The following is a 23,345-nucleotide window of genomic DNA, read 5'->3' as shown; positions in this document are numbered from 1 at the left end:
TGAGAAAACAAAAGCAATCATATTTTCAGTGTGTGAGTCTGCAGCTCTGAGAAACAGAGTGAAAAGTTCAGATTAATCAGAACACATTAGTTTACCATTTGTTAAATCCTAACTGATAATTTATAGAAAAATTGTTTCAATAAAAGCAGGGGTAGCTCACAAGATTTACTAGTAACATAGTATTCTAAAACTCTGGTTCTCAAAAATAATTAGCAAAGCAGAACGATTAGACCTACAAGAAGTCATGGAAGTAGAAAGTCTACTTTAGTATACTAATGACTCCCTGTATTTATACACATATACTTGCCCTGCCCCTACTGAAAAACATTTAAGTTATATATACTTACCCTATCAAAGCCCATAGCACAAAGGTTTTCTATTTTTTTGGTGTATTCTGGACTAGAAACTGGTGCTCCAGCATACACATGTGCCCAAAGTCGAGCTGTCTGTTTAAACATTTCTGGATTTTGTTTGTACTACACAAAAGAGAGAGGGGGGAGAAGGGGGAAAGTTAAATCAACTCAGCAATCCAACCCAAAAGCAAGATGATATGGCAGATTCCAATCCATCATTCTTTCTACAATATCTTCAACAGTGTTTCAAACTGATCACACTGCTATTTTTGAAGTGAAATTTGGAAGTGAGGATTACAGACAGAGTAAACCTATGCAAGCATTTGATTTAATGCATTTGCCTTTATATTACACACTATAGGTATTCTATGTATACAATCAGGTACTGCTCTCAACGGCACTGATAAAAAGTAAAGGAGCTATATTTAGCACAGCTACTGAAAATTTATGTTCAGTGTGGCAGAGCACAAATTATCCCTATGTTAATATCTCCTGAATGCACATACTGCATACTACTCCAATGTATTTCTCTAATCACTTAAAAATATGCCTCATTTTATACACTGCAACTAGGTCTGCAGTTTTTCAGTCAGGGCTGACATTTTACTACCAGGCTTCCTCCTGAGAATAAGGATATTGATAGTGTATGTGACAAAAGAAGGGCTGAAAAAATGAGTGAGCATATGCAGCAAAAAGCTAGGAAGCTACAACCGTTTTCATGAAAGCTATTATTTACCAGGAAAAAACCAAAATCATGCAGGGTATGTAAATACTATTTTGCACCAATCTCATCACTAATGAGTTTTCTAATAAACAACAGAATGGACCTTAGAGAGTTTTCAGCCTGCACCAAGAACTCAAAAGCCAAGAAATTGGGTCATCTGTCATATATCGTACTCAGAAAAGCACAATGGGTTTCCTATTTTGGCAACTTTTCTATGTAATATCAAGTTTAAGTGTTTTGCATTTGAAAAAAAAAAAACCCCACCACTCTTTCCCTTAATTATTACACTTTGAAAAAAAGTAGGTATTCCCACCTTTAGATATATAGTAAATTTTAGCACTAAATAATAAGATATTGGGAAACACATTATTTGAATATTTAGATTTGTTTTAAGGACAGAAACACTGCTGATTTTCATTTTATTCATACATGAAAACAATAATTAAATCTATAAAGCACTGTCAAAGTTAATACAATACTTTTTTACTTCTGTACGTTTCATTTTACCTCTCCAACAGCAACACCCACCAACTACACTGCATTGTGTGCTTTGTACACCTCCCACTAATTCTGCTCCACATGAAGCAATTTGTATATTTACTATCTGATTATTAATGCATTAAAATAGACATGGGAGACAATCTATTGTTGGAAATAACTCAGTGTGTTATAAATACAGTGGTCTGTAATAAATTTCTTTGGTTGTAATGACTAGAAAAGAGAAAGGATTAAGTTAAGCATCAGTAGCACCCCAAAGTACTATGGTCTTCTGCTCTTAAGAGGTCTTTCCCTAATAATTTTTAAAAATATTTGAGAACACTGCCAAGCCTACAAAGCACCTAAACTTAAGTGCAAAGGATTAGCCAGAACTGCATTTAATTCAGAACTAGCTTTCAGTGATCTATAAATAAAATTCCCTTACTTAGGTATCTGTAAATAATCTAGCTTCTCACTGAATTGAGAAAAGCCTGAAGGCACCTTTTACTGATGTCTCTATATCAGGAATCTCAAGCAGTTAATGTTGCTGTACTTAAAAAAACCAGCAACTAGTTGAAGTAGTTTTGACACCAGACAGCTGGTGTCTGAAAATACTGCCATTATTCAAACAGGAGTTCACCCTGTGTTCTCACAGGGATTCAGCTCAAGAGCTTGTAGGATACTGCCACTTACCTGGACAGCTTAGTAGTCTAACACATAGTTTAGTAAATTAACATAACGAAAAATGAGTGTGGAGGGTAACTAATTCCTTGTGAGTTTTTGTTTTGGAAAAGAAACAACACCCAAACAAACTAAAAAAAGATCCCACCACCAAATAAATGTGTTTTATTTGAAGGAACTGGGTATTTATAATGTTTTTGAGAGATGTGGTGGTAATAACTTTTACTTACATACACATGCTTCTAACTCAAGCCCAAATCCCAGTACAGTTTTCATGCAGGTTTTTGCAGGGAACAGGAGAAACTGAATGCTCCCTGCATCACCCATGCCACAGCCCCACTGGACACATCCCCACAAGCACCTGAGAGGCAGCCTGGAACATTGCTCTTCAAAATCTGGGAAGCTTTCATGAAGTTTTTTGCCTGAGAAAAAACCCTTTCCAGCTCAAGTGTTTCTACAAGACTGTTATGATTCCCACACAAAATTCTACCATCGGGGCCAGAATGGGAAACTCTACGCTTGTTCTTTGTAAAAAAGGAAAAAGTGGTTTTGTTTAATGAAGAGAGAGTGAGACAGCAAGGGCATGCATCCAGCAAGACAGACCAGTACAGGGACACACCTGGTGACCTTGCTGGCCTTTGCAACAACTCTCCCTCTGTAGAGCAATTCAGTCTGACAGAACCGTTCAGGGACATTTGTTCACAGCAGCCTTAAAGTAAAGCATTTCTTTACAGAACAGGTTGCTAGGCATTGGAATGGGCTGCCCAGGGAGGTGGTGGAGTCCCCATCCCTGGAGGTGTTTAAGAGTAGGGTTGTCATAGCGCTGAGGGATATGGTGTAGTTGGGAACTGTCAGTGTTAGGTTAATGGTTGGACTAGATATCTTCAAGGTCTTTTCCAGCCTAGACAATTCTGTGATTCTGTGAAAGTACTGCAGAATCCCACAAGCAAGCAAGCCTTTTGTATTTACTACTGAGTACAGTAGTAGTAGCAAACAGCTCTCCCCCACCCAGTGGTGCAACGGGCTACCTCTGATCTCCATGTTTCTCTCCAAACCCTGACAGGTTTGATAAACTGCGGATCTCTCATCCTACGCAAATTTTTAGAGGGAAGGCTAAAAATTTGTCACCCTATCCTGGAGGGTCCTGACTTACAGGACATATAGATGAGACTGACACTGAAAGAACCTTCTACTTGTTTTGTTCTTTTGTTACTGAAATACACCCTTATTATCAGTCAGTGGGGAAGCCAGGCCTTCTCTCTCTCCAGAATAAAAAGGAAAAACAACACACACATACCTGGGACTTTGTTGAAAGTTGTCAGACTATTAAGTTATGGAATGACTGTTCCTATCTTTCATCAACACTTTAAATTGAACCATGTCAGTCCTGGTACGGCATAAGATCCAATTGACATTTTATTGTTACTTTTTATAAGTTATTGCTACTGTCTGAAAAGTAACAAACCCTGTTGATTATACAATTCTACTGATACCAATTCAACCTGTGACTAAAATAGTTATCCCAAGTACTTGCAAAGGTAAAATACACAGGATGCTTCATTCAGATAAATTGCTCCTCAGGATTAAATGGAACAGTAATTATTCTAAAGTCACAATTCATAAAATTATGACATTTAAGCAAATACAATGCTCAATAATATTTGTATTAATCTGGAAGAGAAGCTACGTACCAAGCTAAACCCAATGAACACCATCAAGTTAAAACTCATTTTAAACTAATACAACATTGTTTTTCTTATACTAGAAACCTTATATTTTAAAAGGCAAGTTATACTGGAATTCATTTTACTATGCTGCTGTCTCCTGACACTTCTGACAAGCTAAATAAGGAATCAAACTAACAAAATAAACCTCCCAACACTGTAGAATAACTGCTATTTACTCTGGAATCCAAAGAGTAAAGAGCACAGAACACTGTAGTAACTCAGTTACTGTAAGGCAATTTTCCAATAAATTCTTTAAAATCTTTTATCTCCTCCAAGGTTTAGGGCCTAATCTGAGTTAGCAAAGTTTATTTAAGTGTTACAAATTCACAGTCAACCAAGTATCTTACCTGGTTTGCCACTACTGCATCTTGTGGATCATCTGGTTCTGCAGCTGCCAACAATGCTTGCAGCGATAACAACACTGTTCTTAGAGTCATTGCTGCTGCCCTAAAATTAAAAATTTGAACATGACTTTACCAAATCCCATGCCTGTACTCACCTTTGCTGCTGTACTAGTATCATAGAAGATATGAGTACATGTACACATTGTAAGCCTAAGAATCATTATTTTAAACTGCTGTAGCTTATAGGTATTAGAACACCATTCAATATATGTATTTAAGTAGGGTTTTAAATGTGGACTTTCTTATTAACAATGCTTTCTTAAGCTTTTGGAAAATACAGTCCTTGACCTACACATTTAACCATGCCCACTTAACAGAACTCATTTAATCTGGGAAAAAAGCCAGTTTGAAGTTTGTGTAGTCCTTCCTTACTACCATTAACAGCACCTTGTGTAAGCTCTAGGTACTGAACTGGTAGCCCACGTGTGCTCCCTCTGCTGGCACTCTTCAGAGCGAAACAGCATGTACAGAAATAGTGACCTGTGTTTTAAATACTTGTGACAGATATGGAATTTTATACCTTAGGTTTTGCATTGTATCAGTTTTAATATTACATTTTTCAATAAAATGTAACAATTTACAGTGAATTATGACTGTAATAATAAAAAGGTTTGGCTATTACAGAATGTGCAATTGGAAATATCTCAGCTTCTTCTCATTTCAACATATAACATGACTGTTGGAAGCAGGAAAACATTCTGTAGTCATGATGGTGCTGTAAAGTCACTCTTTTGCCCCTGTGAAAGAACCCTGTTGAAGGTCGCACAGTTCTACAGTCGGAACTTCTAAGTTCTACGTTCTCATCGTCTACCTTGATCTCAAAGTATATTTAGAATAAGAGACTTCTATGATTTAGTAAGGGAAAGACAAGTATGTTCATAAAAGTCAATAAACACTCAGAAAAGTAGAAGTATGAAATTGTTGTACACTAAATCTGGAAAGTTGTAACATTTTAAATATACAGTTTAATTAGATTTTGATCATGAATGCCATCTCTGATCTACCATTTCAGCTGGCACACACTGGAAACCAAATAAGGACCCCACAGAATCTGTGAAAGTTCAGTATTTCAGCTGATTTGAAGAGTTAAGAAGACTCTTAATTGTTCTGGCAAAGGCACAGACAGATATTCAAGCCAATACACAAAACTGCTTACTCTGCTTAAGTACTAGTAGAAAGGTAAGTGGGGAAAATGTAACATCTTAGATTTAAGCAAAATGGTTACGGCACATGAAATGTCAGAGGAAAGTTGTGAAACACAGGCATCCAGTTTCTTACAGGCAAACTGTTCCAATTTTCAATCAACAGAAAATCGTTTCTTCTTTTCAGAAGACTGAAAGTAAATACAGAGAGTCTGTTAGAGTGGGTGGGGTAAGAGTTTGACCTGATGGTCCAGATACAAAGGAAACAGTTTGCAAGTTTATTTCCAGTCTCAGATTTCAGAAATTTATGTGTTTTCCAGTACCTAGGCACAGTATTGAGGTATTCTAGCAGAGAGTATACCGATGAACAGAGAATAGATCCTAGTAAAACGTTGGAGGTACATTTCTGATGCCCAAGTATTATATTCCTAGATGCTCACATTTACAGCTTTCCTGCTATGTCACTAACCATTCAAGTATGGCATTCTTTCCTAATTGTTTCTAATTCTAGAAGATTTTTCCTAGAAACTTACTTTTTTTTAGCTTGATACATCATCACTGAGCTTTCACAGTGCAGTGTTCTACATCAAAACACAAGTGAGAAACATCCAAAGTGACAGAGATTTTAATTAGCACATATTGTCTCACTCCAACTGCCACATCAGCTTGAAGTCCCTCAAGCTGAACTTTGCAAACTTAAATCTACAAAAAACCCTCATGCTTTTAGATCCGAATTCTAACAAACCACAAAACCTTCACAACATATAATTATCCTTTTCCAAACCTATTCCTTAGTAACTAAACATTTCTTTTTCAGAATTTCAGACTCTTTCAATTAAATTTAAGTATTTCAGGTTCCAAACTGAATGCTTCAAGACAAAAAATGTTTCTTTAAATTACAAAGCTAGGGGATTAACTAGTAAGATTATATTTAATCAGATAAAGAACACTTAGATACTGAAACATATCCTCAATTGCGCAATGAGAGCCTAACATGGTTAAACTCAAGAGCACAAAGCATCTCGTTTTTCCACACCTAAATCACACACACAAAAACCACAGTGAAAGAACATAGAAATATTTTTGCTTTAATGTACCTATGCTACTTTATTCTTCTAATTTCCTGTTATTTGCTATCTCTACTAGTTTATACTGTCTTGAAATTAATCTATTTAATGTACGCATTGATGACATAATTCACAGTGGGATCTGCTAGTATTAAATGAATGTCATGCAACGTGTTTACTATTCCGGCATTCAGGTGTCACATAATGCTAAGTCTTTCAGGAACTACCACATCTACCTCATACACTATAAAATCTGATGTCTTTTTTCCCAGTTAAGAAATTTTATTACGCTATTTAGGGTAGTTTTAAAGATAGACTAAACATGAAATATCTATCAACTGTAACTCATACTGTAGTTACTTTCATGAAATAAAAGCTGTTCTGCACTCTCCTTTACAGAAATCCTTCTACTTTAGAGACATCTGAAAATACTGCCATTATTTAAGGCAGAGAAGATGCAAGGGGTCGCAGCCACTTGTGCTACTTTTACATGCAATTTACTTCCATTTACACTTCTAGGAGTGGAAAATACACCTTGGAGAGCAGGGGGCATTACTAAAGACCAAAGGTGCCATGGACACCTAGAACACAAGTTCTGTGCTGGCTGCAGCCATTTCAGGCTTTCAAGAGTGCTAGGCCCTTTCGGTCCCTGTTCATCTGTTATGTTTGTAGATTTTTATATAAAGCATACTGGGACTTGAACTTCTGTTCTGACATTCCAGTTTCAAAATGAGTAATAAAAATAAACACCTCATCCATTTGGATATACAGATGGCTATATGCTCCAAGAACTCAAACTCTAAAATAATAAGTTTATAGACAAGACTAGTTTAGCTACATATGTGAAAAGATTTTAAAATGTAGTTTACAACTTATTTTCAAGTCTCATATCTCAAAATGGCTTTCACATCTCATGCATAATAAAACAAAATCTTCACTGGACACAAATGTTTGAGGAAATATCCTTAAATCATAAAAGATAACCTGTTACAGCTTCAGCTGCTGTTTGTATTAAAACAGGTAACTAAAGTTTGTGATTAATGGTAAAGAAAATCTGACATATTTCATGTAACTATGGTATACTCATGTAACATCTACCTTTAGGATGCCAATTAGCTTTCTTGTTCAAAGAAAGTAAAAGAAGTCTTGTTATTTTCTATGTAGCTTAGTTTTAATTTTTCAGAAATAAATTAAGATTCCCAGAAGAAACTGAAGGGACAACTAAAAATATATTCTCATTTCCCCAGTACCTTAAAAAGCTCTTCTTCCTTCTCATTACCTTCTTTTGAGAGAATGAAGTGGAGATGACTGCCCAGAACTACATTTACAGACACTAGTAAGGCAGGACCTGTTGTTCCTCATCAGCAAAGAGCAAAAACAATTATCATCAGATCTGCTATTTTGCTGATAGCAGCACAAAACTAAAAAACCCAACACCCCCTCCCCCCTCAACATCCCCACAAGCTAGAGAAGAATGTGCTGCAAAAATAGTTGTATTTTCCTTAAAGTGAACTTCCAGTGGGAAGATACATGCCTTCTGCATTTTCTAGTGTTCCTCAAGGGTTTCTTTTTCCAGAATAGAATCCTGAAAAAAATATTTCCAACTCTTCTTACAGTTGAAGTTTATTTCTAGGTGTGGATTTATGCACATCATCTCACGGAGTTCAAGCAATTCCCTTTGGTAACTTGAACTATCTGCATGCTTGGGTTTTAGGTTTTTTCTCTCCTCTTTGCCAAAGGCAAGGTTTTGTATCACTCTTGACAGACTTCTGTCTAATCTGTGCTTAACTGAAGCCTCACAAGTTTCTTAGAAAATCTATCTGAATGCTTCACCGTGCTTGATATTCTGCATGCTAAAATGGCTTTCCAATCTTTCATTGTAGGTCGCATCTGTTTAGACAATCATTCTTGTTACTTACTCTGCATTTTTCCTATGGGTCCCATGTTTCTTGGAATACAATGCTAAAAGTGGGTACCCTACTCCAATGGAAGCCTGACCAGTCATAAATAAAAAGCAGGCAGCTTGTATCATGAGTTCTGCAGGTAAAACTTCCTACATCCCAGCATCCTATTCGCCTTGCACATGGCATTACTGGCTCTTCTTTTCTCCTGAAGTTAAAATAAACTCTTGACTCCCACCCCCATCCCAAAATGCTGCTCAGCCACTATGCAGGCTTGCAAGTTTGACATCTACAAAATGGGAGAAAAGGCCAGTGACACCTACCAGTGAGCTGCAGAGCGCTCACTACAGGGAGCACTGTCCCTCTGAGAACTTCAAACTAAAAGCTCTCACTCTGGACATTCTAACCAAAAAAATCACGCTTTCTATTGGCATTGCATCTGTTAAACAGCAAGGGAAACCTGGAGTGAATCAGAACAAAGAAAGCTGATATATATTTTATTCACTTACACTTTTTTCTTTTTTTTCAGATAATATCTTGGAGCAATTCCAAACCCCTAGTTTGGGTGAATATAGTGACAATATTAAAAAGCACAGCAAGCTAGCTGTGCCCACCATGCCTGAGGTAAGAAATCTCTTACCTTTTGATGAGCTGAAAGAGTCCTAAGAGGATTATAAAACACTGCCAGTTTTTCTTTTTCTTCTTCATTTTTAAAGGCTAACTAATTTTCCATTTAGGAAGTTTTTACTTATGTTCTGTGCATTCCTCTCTGAAAACAATCTCTAGTTACTCTGAGAGGTAACCAAGCAGAACAACTGCAACAGCTGCAGCCAGCAGATTGCTGCTCCACTCTGTCAACCAAACATGGCTACTGGGAACAATTTTTTAATTTTATTTTTATTTTTTAAAATAATCTGCAATATTTATTCCATTTGTGAAATAACAGCTTGTTAATCCAAGAAAAAAGCTATGGGAACTTGTACCAAGGGCTTATGGAATCTGGAAGGAGGGAAGAAATGAATAAGGCCTTTGAGTGGAAGCCTGTGGTATAGTCACTATTTACAGGAGAAATACAAGACTGGGCACCCATTAGGGGGGAAAAAAAAAAAAAAGAGAATAATAGAATAGCTTTGACATAGTGCAGGGGGAGAAAGACAGCCTGCTTGCTGAAGAGTTCCCTCAAACAATGTTAATATTCTCTGCATTTTTCTCAGTGCTTTGAAGAGGCTCAGTGCTCCTCCAACACCCAGCAGTTTTAGATGCCCAAGAAGATGATTACTACAAGCTGACTTTTGCTTATGTATCTATTAAAATTGTATCATCTCTTATAATAATGATTTCTGCATCTCAAGTAAGAAGCATGAATCCTCCAGTACAGCCACTATGAAAAAAATACTATTATTCATTTTTATTTTGACTGTCAAAACCACAACAGCCAAGAGTTTTTTGTAGCCATACACACAGCCACAACACATTTGTTTGATAATCACTGCTCAAGGGATTTATGCAGAACAGCTTTCAAGTAACTTAGTTCTCAGGTTTCAATGAAAAGTATTAGATACATTTTATGTTTAAGAATAAAATTTTGAGACAGAATACTAGCCTGGAAGATAAATATAGGCTACAGTAAGTGAAACCACATAACAAAAGTCAGATCAGATCAGCATAAACAGTATTACTTCTACAAAATCATATCCCTATTCTAATTCTACCAGCAAACAGTAGCTGTTTTGCAAACAAACTGGCATAACAGGTATTTACAAATCTAAACATGATGAAAATCCACAGCTGCAAAGAATTTCAGCATCAAACATATACTGTGGAAAAAGAATTTCATTAAACACATTAAAAAATCATTTGAAGACATTACTTTGCAAACTGATAAAACCGCCTGCCAATATGCAGAACAACATCTCAACACGCTTATTAGAATAGAAAATCATTATCGTGGCATGGGAGAGTAGGGAAGAGACTTTTTTTAAACTATACAAACACATTAAATTCTTTATATTTGCATTCACCATATATAAATGAGTATTTTATCAGTTTATTAACTCTTTAAGAAACCCTACTAAGTCCCATAGGCCCAAATTCTGGCAAAGCTTCAACTCCCACTGACCTCACTGAAAAACAGATATGCATTGGAATTTGAGACTTACATTTAAACACAGCAACAAGAGCAGCATTATTCAGTTAAGAACATTACAAGTCAATGAAGTGGCACTTCAGAAACAGAGCTTGTTACTAAAAGATTTGACAAGAGAGACTGTGGAACTAAATATATTTTCTCGAACACAGCCTTTAGAATATTTCAGAATTGCATTTGTCCCATTTACCTTTGAATACCTGGTGAAATCCATTAAATACTAAATTATCAAGGTTGGGGGGGGGGGGTGGTGTTGCTTGGGTTTTTTTTGTTTGTTTGCTTTCTAATGAAGCTAACATTTTATTCAAACCATTGTTCAACCTACACATGCAGAAAACTTACACATGGTGATGTGGGCATTTCTCTGCTTAAACAGCTAGAACAGCATATACTGAAGAACAATAAACAACTTATTTAAACAGTATTAACCATTCATATGGCTTAAAAAGTTTTAGAAAGCTACTCAAAAAAACGTCTTATCACAACACTGGAATCCTTCAAACAAGTCAGTATGGAGGTAGCCACAACAATTTCCTTTTCTCCAAAGGACCAAAGGCTTTGACAAGCATTTCAGCAATACTCAAGTGATTTTCATTTACCATTCTGTGATTTAAAAAACAAACAAAACTTAAAGAGCTCCACTAGAAAATGAAGGGATCACAACATCAAGAATAATTTGAAGAGGGATTACAGTATATAGGATGTCTCCCCCTGCCAACACCAAGTTCTGTGAAATTCTTTCCTTAGTGCTTCCAAATGAAGACGGTGTTTCAAAGGAAGAGTTTAACAGTGTAAGTGGCATAATATTGGTGTTCCCTGTGCCAGCCAGTGTAAATACACAGAAGGCAAGTTCTTGTTCCAATACTCCTATTTTGTATACATCTTGGTGAAGGAAGGTATTAATGTTTTGGGTTTTTTTGACAGGCAGAACTAAGACACAGATTAAGTTATCTGTGCAAGACCTAACTTTCAAAGATTACATGAACACAAGTCAAATATCTCCCATTCTTCTCTTCCAGATCTCAATGGTTTTGACTAAAATTAAAAAAAAAAAAAGGAAAATAAAAGTTGAAGCTCATGATTTATTTAGGTCTTTGTTGCCTTTTGGTATTTTATATTTTTTAGCTTGATCAGCTAATTCACTGGAGAGGCCAGAAACTTTAATCTCAAAGCTATGAACTGCTTCACTCTTAAAGCCACAGTTTTGACTGAATTTTGTGAGATTGTTTCAAGTCACAATGTTTGGCAATGCTGAAAGACAACAGAAGACCTGTTCCAGAGCTAGAAACCAAAGTGTGGTCTCTTGAATCCTAGTCCACTGCTGCAGAAGCAAGATCATCCATCCTTCTCCACAGAAAACACTAATTAGGGAATATATTAAAGTAACATGAAGATAACAAGAAAATATTTTAAAAAAGCTGTTAAATTCCTTTGGTTTTAATACAAAGTGTGATAAATATGCACGACTTCTGCTAGGGACTGTTTTTCCTCAAAATTTCTAGGGGAAAATGTTAGGTAAGTGTCATTTCTGAGAAACATGATGTTTAGGGGCTTCAGTATGTAAAGATTAGCCTTAAAGATACTTGTTAAAAGTCCCAGACCTTGATACTATGAGTAAAGCAAGTAGACAGTGGAGAAAGGGGTACAAAAAGATGGAAGAAAAAAACAAACCCTGAGCTTAAAAACTTTAGATAAATTCTTTCCAGGAGAGTGTTTATGATGCTGGGATCCAGTTTAGCACCTTTCCTGCTAAAAATAAAGAATTTTTGCCCTCCCATAGCCTCACTAATTAAACCTTGTCCCGAGTGAAACAAGCCTAGCTCGGAGAGGTTTATGTGCTCTAGTTCAAATCAGTGAAGTGATCCCTGTTAAAAACACCCTTCAAAATTTGTTTTGCAAAAAACCCCCAAACAACCCAAACAACCAAAAATTTTAAAAAAATCCCAACACACAAACCAACCATCCAACCTCATGCTCATTCACTAATCTGGTTTAGAGTATGATCTCTCAGGAAACTGTATTTGAACAGTTACGAGTCATTAATCTCCAGTATAATTGTAGGGTGGTATGAATAACTAGATGAAAGCACAAAAGTGCACTGGCTTTACTGATAGAAAAATTACACCATGTACCATGGCATGTATGTTGAAAGAATCCACTGCCTGAAAGTGGCTCCAAGACAGTAAGAAAAAAATATGCAGTTCCAGAAAAAGACAACAGCTTATGATTATTATGACTATTATTATTTCATTTTATTAATTTACCTGTGTCACATGATTTGCATAATTTTCTCACTCTGTACTCAATGAATAAGACACTGGATGTGTCACCTGCCAAGACCTCAACTCAAGCTTTCCGTTCTAGAGTTTCTCTTTCCAACCCAACTGATGTGTGCTTGACCAACAGTCTTGATGTTGAATTTACAAGTGTTTGAAGCTTGTATGGATTAGATATTGGTACTATCTGCTGGAGAATTACAGTCCTATTCTTCTGGGGCACACGTGGAGGAAAATAACAAAGATGAATTCCATTCATGTTAGATACCATATCTATCATACAATTGGCGCATACAATCTTCAAACCACATGAAATGTATCACTTGGGAAAAACAAATGAACAGTGAGTTCAGTTGTTACAGTCTGGACACTTACAGGTCTATTCCACAGATTTTGGCTATTAAAACTTTTTCAGTAACATTAAGTAATCAAAAGTCAGCAAAGAAAACGGTTTACAGAGGTGCAAATCATAAATATTATCAGTGTTAAATGAGACACAGAATTAGCACAGCCAGTCTCTTCTTCCTTTCCTATTGCTGACCTATTTATATTCCCAGACTCACTTCATACATTGTTTTAGCTCTATCAGAACTAATTTTTATTTGCAAGTAGAAGTCAAGAATCAGAATGAAGATAAGCACTTAATTTTTCTTCCGCTTACACCTCATGAGGCTGAAAGGACATAATTTAGGAGGCAATGGAAAAGTAGTAATAAAAAAATTAACTCCTACAAAAACACCCAAAACATCAATGAAATGTTTACCCTAACCCTAGTGTAAAAATTTTTGGAAAAGCTCTCTATGCTTATAATATCTACTTAGTACTTTCCAAAATTACCAATCAATCATTGCATATGTATCAAGTTGAAATACTACACTAAAATATTGTAAGCTTTAAGGACATCTCAAATTACAAATGCAAAGTGAAACGCAACATGAGCTGTTATCTCCTATCCAGGACACTGGTATATTTGATTTTACATATGTAAATCCATATGGAATCTTACCATTGGTCTTTCAGAATATCCAAACAAATGGCCCCAGTGACTGAGCTAATATTAGGATGCCATATTTTGGTGATAAACCGCACCTAGAAGACAATTTTTAAAAACAAAAATGGTTATTAAATGCAGTATATTAAATAAACATTTTAAATGCACCATTTCTAATAATATTACAAAGAAAATATTAATTTAGGAAATATCAAGCTAAAAACCAGAACCATGACATCCCATACCACTTATTTCAGGAGGCTTCAAGTCTGCAAGGTCATTTGTTAGACAAAGCCTTGCTTTACTCAAAAACCAGACTACTGCCTGTTTGAGGACAGCAAACTCATCCCTAACCACTTTCCTATACACTGTCATGTATGCACATCCTCATATAACATTTAGAAATATACTTCAGCAGTACCAATGTTTCAACACAAGCAGATGGTCAAATACTGACTTAAAGCTACCAGCACTGTAAATGCTATTGAATCCACTTTTAATAAAGTGAAACAAGTCCCTGAACTCTTAACATAGGCACTGGATCTCGCTGTTCAGCTAAACTGTTCGTAGGTACAGAAGCGTTATAAAAATTTCCCTGATGGATGCTACTACTTCTACAACCATCCAGTCTCATTACCCATATGCAGAAAGCTCTTCAACAAACCAAAACCTAACTAGGTTACAATTATTTGTCTTTGCTGTTGAAAGGATTTAGTCCCAGCATTCATTCATTGATCATATCCATATTTTTACACTAAAATGCATTCTTGCTCACAAAGCATGAATAAAATAATTTGTTTGGGTTTTTTAAGACACCGACAAAGTTAAAAGCAGCATTTTCTTTTAAAAGTCTTAAAACCCAAAGTTGTCCTCTGAAAGGAATATATACTCGCCTTTAGAAATTTCTCCTTCATTTTCTTCAAACCCTTTATTTTAGGTTGCACTTTAACTGTCTTAGTGACTTTGACCTGTCTGTTTCTTATCTCTACCTCCTCACCCCAAATGCCTGACAAACATTTTACATACAGCACAGATCTTTCAACTTTTGTCCCTGATCTGCAAGCAAATCAGTGCAGAGAACACATTATTTGTCAGGCAAAGACTGTACATCCAGGGCTATAACAAAAATCAGTACTATCATGGTGTATAAACAGGCAATACCATAACAGTTCTGCTTTCCAGGACAAAAAAATAGGAGATCATGTCAGCTGAGCCACTTGTTAACTAGCTCAACTCTCTAAATCACTTTGAAAATGTAAAAAAACATGTAAATACTAGGTAATTTCTCACAGTGCATGACAGCTAACAATGGCTGTCAAAGCACATGCTGAACAAGATAAAGAAATCTTTCACATGAAAGGCAGGGCTAGATACAAGCAAAAAGGCCTCCAATTCCACACTACAGACTCCAGAATAAGCAGTACTATGCTACAGTGCACCGAGCTTCTAACAGCTATCTGCGAGCTTTGGAAATGAAAACCACCAAGCTCTAAAGCAGCAATTAAACCATGGTCCACAGACCCATCTTTCAGTGTCTCTGAACTGTTTCAGCTCTTAGTTTAGCTCCCACCAGAACACATGCAGATGAAAGAACTGAAACCAACAGACATTTCATTAGGACTTTCTGTGTCTTTCACTCCAGCCTCAAGGAAGTTATTCAAAGGACAAGAGCCAAAGAGCTACGAGCTACTGGCACCTCTCCCTTCTTCCTCTCCCCCAGTTCTTTATCAGTATTAGATACCAGAGTGAAAATAATCAGGACCTAGAACACATTCTTAGTTCAAAGACATCTTTCAGACAAACAGAAAACCAATCAAGAAGCTGAGTCAGACAACTCAGGAGGCTGCTGATTCAATCAGAAGCCACTGAAGAAGGGACTAAATCAGGGCACAGGAATATATAGTTGCAGCTGCACATGGCTGGGAAGAACACTTCAGATTTATCCATTTAGGAGGGAAGTGGAATCACAAATTCAAAGTGCTGGAAAGATACAGTAAAGTTGAAAGGGCAATAAGTTGCAAAAAATGTATGAGTGACTTCACTACATCCATTTCTCTTGTCTCTCATCCATATCCATATGCATGTTTCATGCATTCCTTCAATAGAGTTGCAGTAAGACCATTATATTTATAGGTTCTTCAAGTCACACAACTGTACACCTTGCTATTCAATTATTATTAGAAACTTGGTAGGTTAGACCCAAGACTACTAAATATTAGCTTACAGAGCCCAAGAAATTAAGAGAATCAATAATTATACATTACAGCATTTCTTCAATAATATGGAGGAAGAGTGAATGTATTTTTACTTGACAGAGAGAGTATGGCTATCTGAAAACTATATTTATCTTGCCAAAAAGAAATTACATGAGGATCAATAATAAGGCACAAGCTCCTCCCCAGAATTTGCCCGTTTATACTTTAAGGAATAATCAGATTGTATGTCTGATTGGATACAGCTATGCATCCTGCAATATTTCTACCTAAAGATGGCAGCTCCAATGCCCGTTTAGAGGAAGAAAAAAAAAAAAGGAAGATGCGTACTACTAAAAGACTATACACACAAACAAATAAATAAGAATACTCAAAAGCAACTTGTTAACTAAATTATTTTATCTAAAAAAGCGTTTACAGTACCTTAGGAGGATTAAATGGATATGTTTCTGGAATTTTTATCTCTAGTTGATACCTTCCACCTGCAAAAGACAAGAACAAGATACAAATTAAAACAAAAGGACATTACTCAAGCTTAGTCTTTCATGACAATAAAGCTTACGTTTCTAAATGGACAGGTTTTCAAGTAATTAAAATTTACTCAGAAGTATTACCTAGAAGATACTTCTACATTTTATGTTTTATAAATTAATGCATATAAATACAACCTAATAGTCATTTGCTTATGCAAATAAGAATCTGTATTTCGTAGGTATATTTAACATGTACATTCTCCTGTAGTTTCTCATTTTCAACGCTGCAATTCCCATGCTCTGTTTTAGTAAAATATACCAAAATATGAACCAAATATCCCCCAAACAGATGAAACAATAGGCCACAGGAATGTTCAGGCTGAACATGGGATACTACATTATTTTGATTCTTTTCTGATACCCAATGCCAATAAATTTTTTTCAAATTACACAATTGAGATTAACTGTATTTCATTTTAAGCTTTCTGGAACTGAAGAACGTTCAACTAAGTCATTTAAGAAAAGCTCCCACGCTTTGGGAAAAAAAACGTAACAGGAGGCTCCAATGTTACTTCCACTATGTTCTACATTACTGTCTGAAGTAGTTACTTCTATTCCAATTTGACACACTAGTACTATTTAATATAGTCTGCAGGATTACAGAATGCAGTATAGTATGAGGTTGGTGGACAGAATGACCTTCTACTGCCCTTTTCTAAACATTTCTCATTTTTCTCTCCCTGTTACATTATCATTACCCATGTCTATTCCAACTATAGTTTTGTTAACATTCAAGTTTACTATCAATACTTATGTCTTCTGTAGCAACCTCAAACTACTTCTGCCTGCCCACCAAAGACCACTGGCCAGGCAGCAGTTTAATGACAAAAAGAACAGAGTATAACAAAACATATACAGCAATGTAGACATTTAGTTTTTATAAAAACCAAAAGTATTTCTCCTCACTTGCAATTTGTTTCCTCATCCTACCACTGCTCTTTCAAAAAGAAACCTTTCCCCTCCCTCAATATACCTTGTTACAGTATATAAATCTCCTTGAATTAAAGTTGAGGTATCCACAATCTATTTCCTTTGGGATTTCAAGAGTGATTTGTTTGCTCTGTTGCAAATCACTCTATACAAAAACAGCTCTCAAGTAGTCTTAATATAGGCAGCAAGATTCACATGCAAGAACAATACGTCAAAGGAATATTCTGAACAGTTATAGTCTATGGCAGCTTTTTATCTATGCCAAAATGCATGTTAGCAGCTACTAACACCCCTCACTTTCAAAATGTAATTCAGTCTAATACACTACACCTGAAATGGGTTAGTATCAGTTTGGCATTTCACACTACTTTCTACAGCTGGTTTTTCTCAATACTACAGTAACTTGAGAAGATTTACAGAAAATACAATAGAAGAAAGGCCAATAAATCCAAAATTATAATAATACCTAAATTGATCTCCTGTCTGCTTACAGGACAGGACAGGCAAAATATAGTTGAAGACACATACATCAACAACAGACATTAAGTAAGCTTGCTTTTTCTTTTGTCTGAATTGAAGCATAACTCAGCAGCAATATTTCCTAAGAAGCAGAACAATTACACTGTTCCTGGACTGCAAAAATTCATCAGTCCCTGTATGATTTTACTGCCACACCATTTTGTAATGTAATTAAAACCTCTCCTTAGGTATTACCATTTCTTCTGTTTACCATTAAAACTTGCCTTTAAAACACACACTATTACAACCTTCTGCATAACAGGCTATTCAGCCACCATTTTTTTTTTTTCCACCTGGAATGTACAAGTCCAAAAGATTTTAAAACTGCAGGGACTAATGAGTTAGTAATATTATTTATACAGTATTATTGTTGTGCACAGAAGTTTACAATTAAAAATATAGGCTTGAAGATTTTAACTGAATGAATCTGGATATTAATTTCCTTAATACCACCTTTAAAATGCAAGTGACTAACATACTAACTTCTGCACACCAATATTTCTGCAGATTTTTTTTTAAAAGGAGTATGCATACGTATGGCTTTTTCACAGCTATTTAATACTTGAGATGAAATTAAACAGTAATGGCAGAATATTCCTTCTGTACTCCTATGGGAGTGTATGTCTCTCAATAGAGTTAGAGCAAGTTTTAACTTGAAGAAATACTCTATTATAAATTTTGCAGTTACTATGGCTCACATGTGAACTTGGCTTGAAATTAATACCATGGTTACAGATGGTTTTAAAAAAACCCCAAACACAACCTATTTTTGAAAAGCTCTTGAATCAAGTAAAACCCAGCAGCCATTAATCTAGAGTTGCAAAGGTCCTCTCTCCAAACATACATGTTTTAATGGGGGATGCAAACATGTTTCAATTGAAGATGTGTCTTGCGGTATTCTGTAATTGATCAATATGAGTTGACACTACTGACAGAAAAATAAAAGCTGTAAAATTTGTCAACAATAGATGGCATTCTTCCTCTCAGTCACACTTAAACCAATGTCCTGACATCACCTATAAAAGAATTCTGCAGCAGCAGTTTGTTTTCAGATACCTCACCAACTGTGGTCAACAATAAATATTACTGTTCTTTCACTTCACAATGGACCTAGAATTCCCTCCTGTATCACAGAATTGTCTGACCTGAACTACTGTATTAATTAGCTTTTCATAAAGCACTTCTTGCTGTGTCATTGTTCAGACTACAGATGACAGGAGATCAGTCAGTAATTATGCAGCATGCATTACTGCACTAGTCATAAAATGGAAACTACACACACTGGCAAGCCCTTCATAATTACATAAGGGAATAAATGCATAAGCCTATGTTACAGAAATATTAATGTTCCAAAGTAAATTACTCCAGTGTCAGAGAATACCAGAAATTGGGCTGCCGGTAACTTTCATTTTGCTCTTTGGTGCATATGCCTTCTAGATTAAAGTAAGCATACAATCACATTACTTTTCCATGAGATCCCTGCCATAGTCAGAATACATAATAGTTTTAGCCCCCCAAAAGCGCTATTTACTATATCCTCATCATTAAATGTATTCATATGTATGGAAGTACGCATGCATGCATGCATTTCACATCAACAAATTCCACACTAAACACATATTGCTGATTTTCATTAGCACGCTATGCTAAATATGTGAATACACAGTGTTCAGCTTTTGAAATTTTGGTCTTGCTGAATTATCCAGCATCACACAGAACCTGGTTCTGCAGACAGGCATTCAAATCTTTTTTTACCCTCTTCATGAACTGCTATGCAGTTTTTAACTTTTGTGACACATGAATACATCTTTCATTTCAAATAACTCTCAATGCATTCTCTAAAAAAGGTCCACTTTATAAGCTGAGGTAATGCTGACCTGGAGGGAAAAAACAATGGCAAGCTGTGACAAACCAACTCACCCGAGGAGGATTAATTCTGTTTGAATGGAAAAACAACAAACACCAAAAAACCCCCAAAACAACACCCTTCCCCCACTACTCAGATGTTTCCTAGTATCCAATTACTTAATTTTGCAGTGTCTTAACATCTGTATATAAGACCTGGTTTTACAAGATCAGCTGTATTTGCAAAAGAACTATTATACTAAACAGAATGATCCACTTCCAAATAGGTCACCAGCATGACTATGTATTTTAGGTCTACAGCATAGTTCTTTTAAATTAAAGGCACATGTTATAACCACAAGAAATTATCTTCTTTCCAGACATTATCTTCTGTCAACTAAACACTAGTGGCTGATGAGGATACACACATTAGGGAAGGGAGGGACGGAGGGAGGGAGAGGAGGGAGGGAGGGAACCACCATTATTTGCTAGACAGCAGAAGAACTCTGGGACTCAAGTTCGTGGTGGGACGGGGACGGGGGGGAGGCGCATCCTTACCATTACAGATGCTTCTACTTTTCTACTCTCTCCCTTCCTCCCTTCCAGGCTCATTTCCTTTCTCCTCAGCTTCTGATACCTTCTGCCCCTGTACAATATTCTCCAATGTGAACCTCTGTTAGGCTGTTTCCTCATCCTTCATCTGCCCTCGGCCCCAGTGGGACATACACACACACCCCTCCCCACAACACTGGGGAGACTCTCCCTGCTCTCAAGTCCAATGCTGCTGCACCAGCAGCTCCTAGCCCAGAGAAGCAATCACAATGGATGTCCTCCTTAGTGAAGATGCAACCACCAGATTTTTCATCAGTAGCCACTAACGCTTTTGAGTGCATATACACCTATACCTACACAACAATTTTCATATATTTTCCCCACTTGACGAGAATATCTTTCTCGAAATAATGACAAGTGGCATGTGTCACGTCTCTGGACAACACTCAAGTCCCACTCCTATGGCATGCAGCAACTAGAGCAACTGAAAACTTGGAAAATTGTTTTAATTTCCTACAAAACAATTTATTTGCCTGTAACATTCCTTGAGACTTTTTTTTTACTGGAAGTTCAAATTCAAATCAAAGTAGATACCTGGCATGGAAAAACTTGAATAAAATTTCATTAAAAAGTAACCAAAATTTTTTTTAAAATAAAATTTCAAAACAAAAATCCCCACTTATCATCAAGGAACTTTAATAGAAAATGTGTCTGCTAGCTCCACATATATTATATGCAAACAGAAAGTTTATAAGTACCAGCACTACTGAATAATTTGGTATCTCTGAAGTACACTATATTAGCTGCTGTTAAAGTTTCTATATGTAATAAGTTATCTCGCTTTTTCCAGACTGAAGAGATGCACAATTACTGATACCACCTTTAATAAATTACACCGTAATGACTTTTTTGTTTTTGAAGAGAGCTATAGACATGAAGTTCTACTACAGAGTCCCCCACTCCAGTATAAATTAAGTACTGGGCTCCACAGATGCCTGAGATTAATCCCAAATTTAACTTGCAGTGGCACCTCTTCTTGAGACAGAAAAACACAACATGTTTTTGAATGACCACCACATCAGATCACAGATACATGTACAGTTACATTAGATTCTGAAGCTCAGTTTCTTGATGTTTCATGGCTAAACTGTCAAGACTGTAAACAAATAAAAGTCAGAATTTCACCAATTACACTGCACAGCTTATACCTGTAAATTAACCTTTGATACGGGATAGTCTACCCTACTGTGGAACAGATCTGTCTTCAGACAACACAATTTGAACTGAAATATTTTTCAAGCTTAAAATTTGTATTTTTAAAAAAATCAGACTATTTTAAAGCATGTAGTTCTACATTTTTATGCTGTAAATTAATTTTACAAACAAAGCATCTCAAGACACATAATTTGAAGTGTACAATGATTGCATATACAAAAACATTACTTGCCTTCATACGGTGTGTCCGGAGGTCCTGCTATTTCTCCTCTTAATTCTGTAAAATTCTCATCTACAAGATCTACTTTAATTTGATTTTTGCTCGTCTTAAAAATAAACAGAGAAACAAAGAATCGTAAGTAAGCATTTGACATACAGATTTCCCCCAAATATGGTATTTTAAATTTTTAAAGTAGCAGCTTGTAAAAAATAAATAAAAATATTAAAATATAGTGAATAGCTATCTTCCATTTGGAATTTTACTTCATTAAAAATGGACTATTTGTGAAGCATTAGAAATTTCAATAATTTTATATTATCACTAAAATAAGCAAAGCAACCCAGCAATATAATATCTTAAGTTAAATATTTAAGTTGATTACATTTTAAAAAGACCATGATCTTTCAAATCAGATGTTATTTCTACATATCTTAAACTATGAAATTAAATTGACCATGTCACACATTGGCTTTTTTCTTGTTTAGAGCAATTTAATTAATAGTAGAAATGATTGTCACTTTCACTGGAATACAGTAAGACTTCCCCAAATGGAGTGCTCACTATTTTTAAACAATATGATGATCTGAACAGAATACTGTAGTCTTGCTTAAGAATATGTTTATCTTTAATATTTAGGCATAAGGTACAATTTATTTATACACTTGAATTTCATTGTCACCTCCTCAACATTTTCACACCCCATATCAACTTGCCTACAAAATAAAAACACTGTATTTTGACACTGAAAAAAACATATGTTTTCCAGAAACTGATTCTCAGAAGTGTTTAGCCAGAGCTACTCATTCCATTGAATTTGCTTTCCAAGTCCAGAGAGCAGTGTTAGTGAAATTCACACAAATCTCCCAGCCAGTAAAATTTTGGGGGGGGATGCAAAGCAGAATCCCCTTTTCGAAAAATATACCATAAAGTTTTTAAAGGTACATAATTACACGTTTATCCATTCTGCTACTTCTGTATACCATGCTCACTGACTGCAATACAGATTTTCTGAATCCTTTGAGGTTTTTTTATTTTTTTCTCCCCCCCCCCCCCCCCCAACCTCATACCATGTTCCCAGATCCTTTAAAATTGTTCCAACTAGTTTTACACCAAGAAGTCCTGTGCAGCTGTGCTTCTCTTCTCCCTCAGAGTAAACCTGGTTGCTAACAGCCATGAGAGAAGAGTTAAGTCAGATAAAGCTAATGGTTGCTATTAACTGGTTCTTGAAGCTACCAATGACGTTAAGGATGCAGAATTGACCAAACAACAGCTGGGAGATTACCTCTATTTCCTTCCTGTAAATGTTCTACAGATTCAGAGCCCCCCCACCAAAGAAGGTGATCTTCGGACCAGAGATGCTCACAGATATAAAGAAACAACAAAGTTAAGTAAAAGTTTCACCACGTAAAAGACCCTAATTAAAAGTGCC

At 35.9% G+C, this 23,345-nt stretch overlaps 1 protein-coding gene across 2 annotated transcripts in view; it reads right to left on the bottom strand.

Moving 5' to 3' along the window:
- UBE2K (ubiquitin conjugating enzyme E2 K) overlaps positions 1 to 23,345 on the bottom strand; it is a 41,990-nt gene that overhangs the window by 1,356 nt on the left and 17,289 nt on the right. Inside the window, exons 2-6 of one of the 2 annotated variants that reach the window (XM_074822371.1) lie at positions 21,929 to 22,022; positions 16,526 to 16,584; positions 13,905 to 13,987; positions 4,310 to 4,409; positions 348 to 476 (exon numbers count right to left, since the gene is read on the bottom strand). In XM_074822371.1, coding sequence (XP_074678472.1) covers positions 348 to 476; positions 4,310 to 4,409; positions 13,905 to 13,987; positions 16,526 to 16,584; positions 21,929 to 22,022 — 465 coding nt within the window. Of the gene's footprint in view, positions 1 to 347; positions 477 to 4,309; positions 4,410 to 5,644; positions 5,700 to 13,904; positions 13,988 to 16,525; positions 16,585 to 21,928; positions 22,023 to 23,345 lie in introns of those variants that run through there. The other variant, XM_074822372.1, reaches the window with a different exon arrangement.

Source organism: Strix aluco, chromosome 4, assembly GCF_031877795.1.
Source record: "Strix aluco isolate bStrAlu1 chromosome 4, bStrAlu1.hap1, whole genome shotgun sequence".
Classification (NCBI taxonomy): Eukaryota; Metazoa; Chordata; class Aves; order Strigiformes; family Strigidae; genus Strix; species Strix aluco.
Note: the sequence above shows the minus strand (reverse complement) of the source record. Positions and strands in the feature narration are given on the sequence as shown.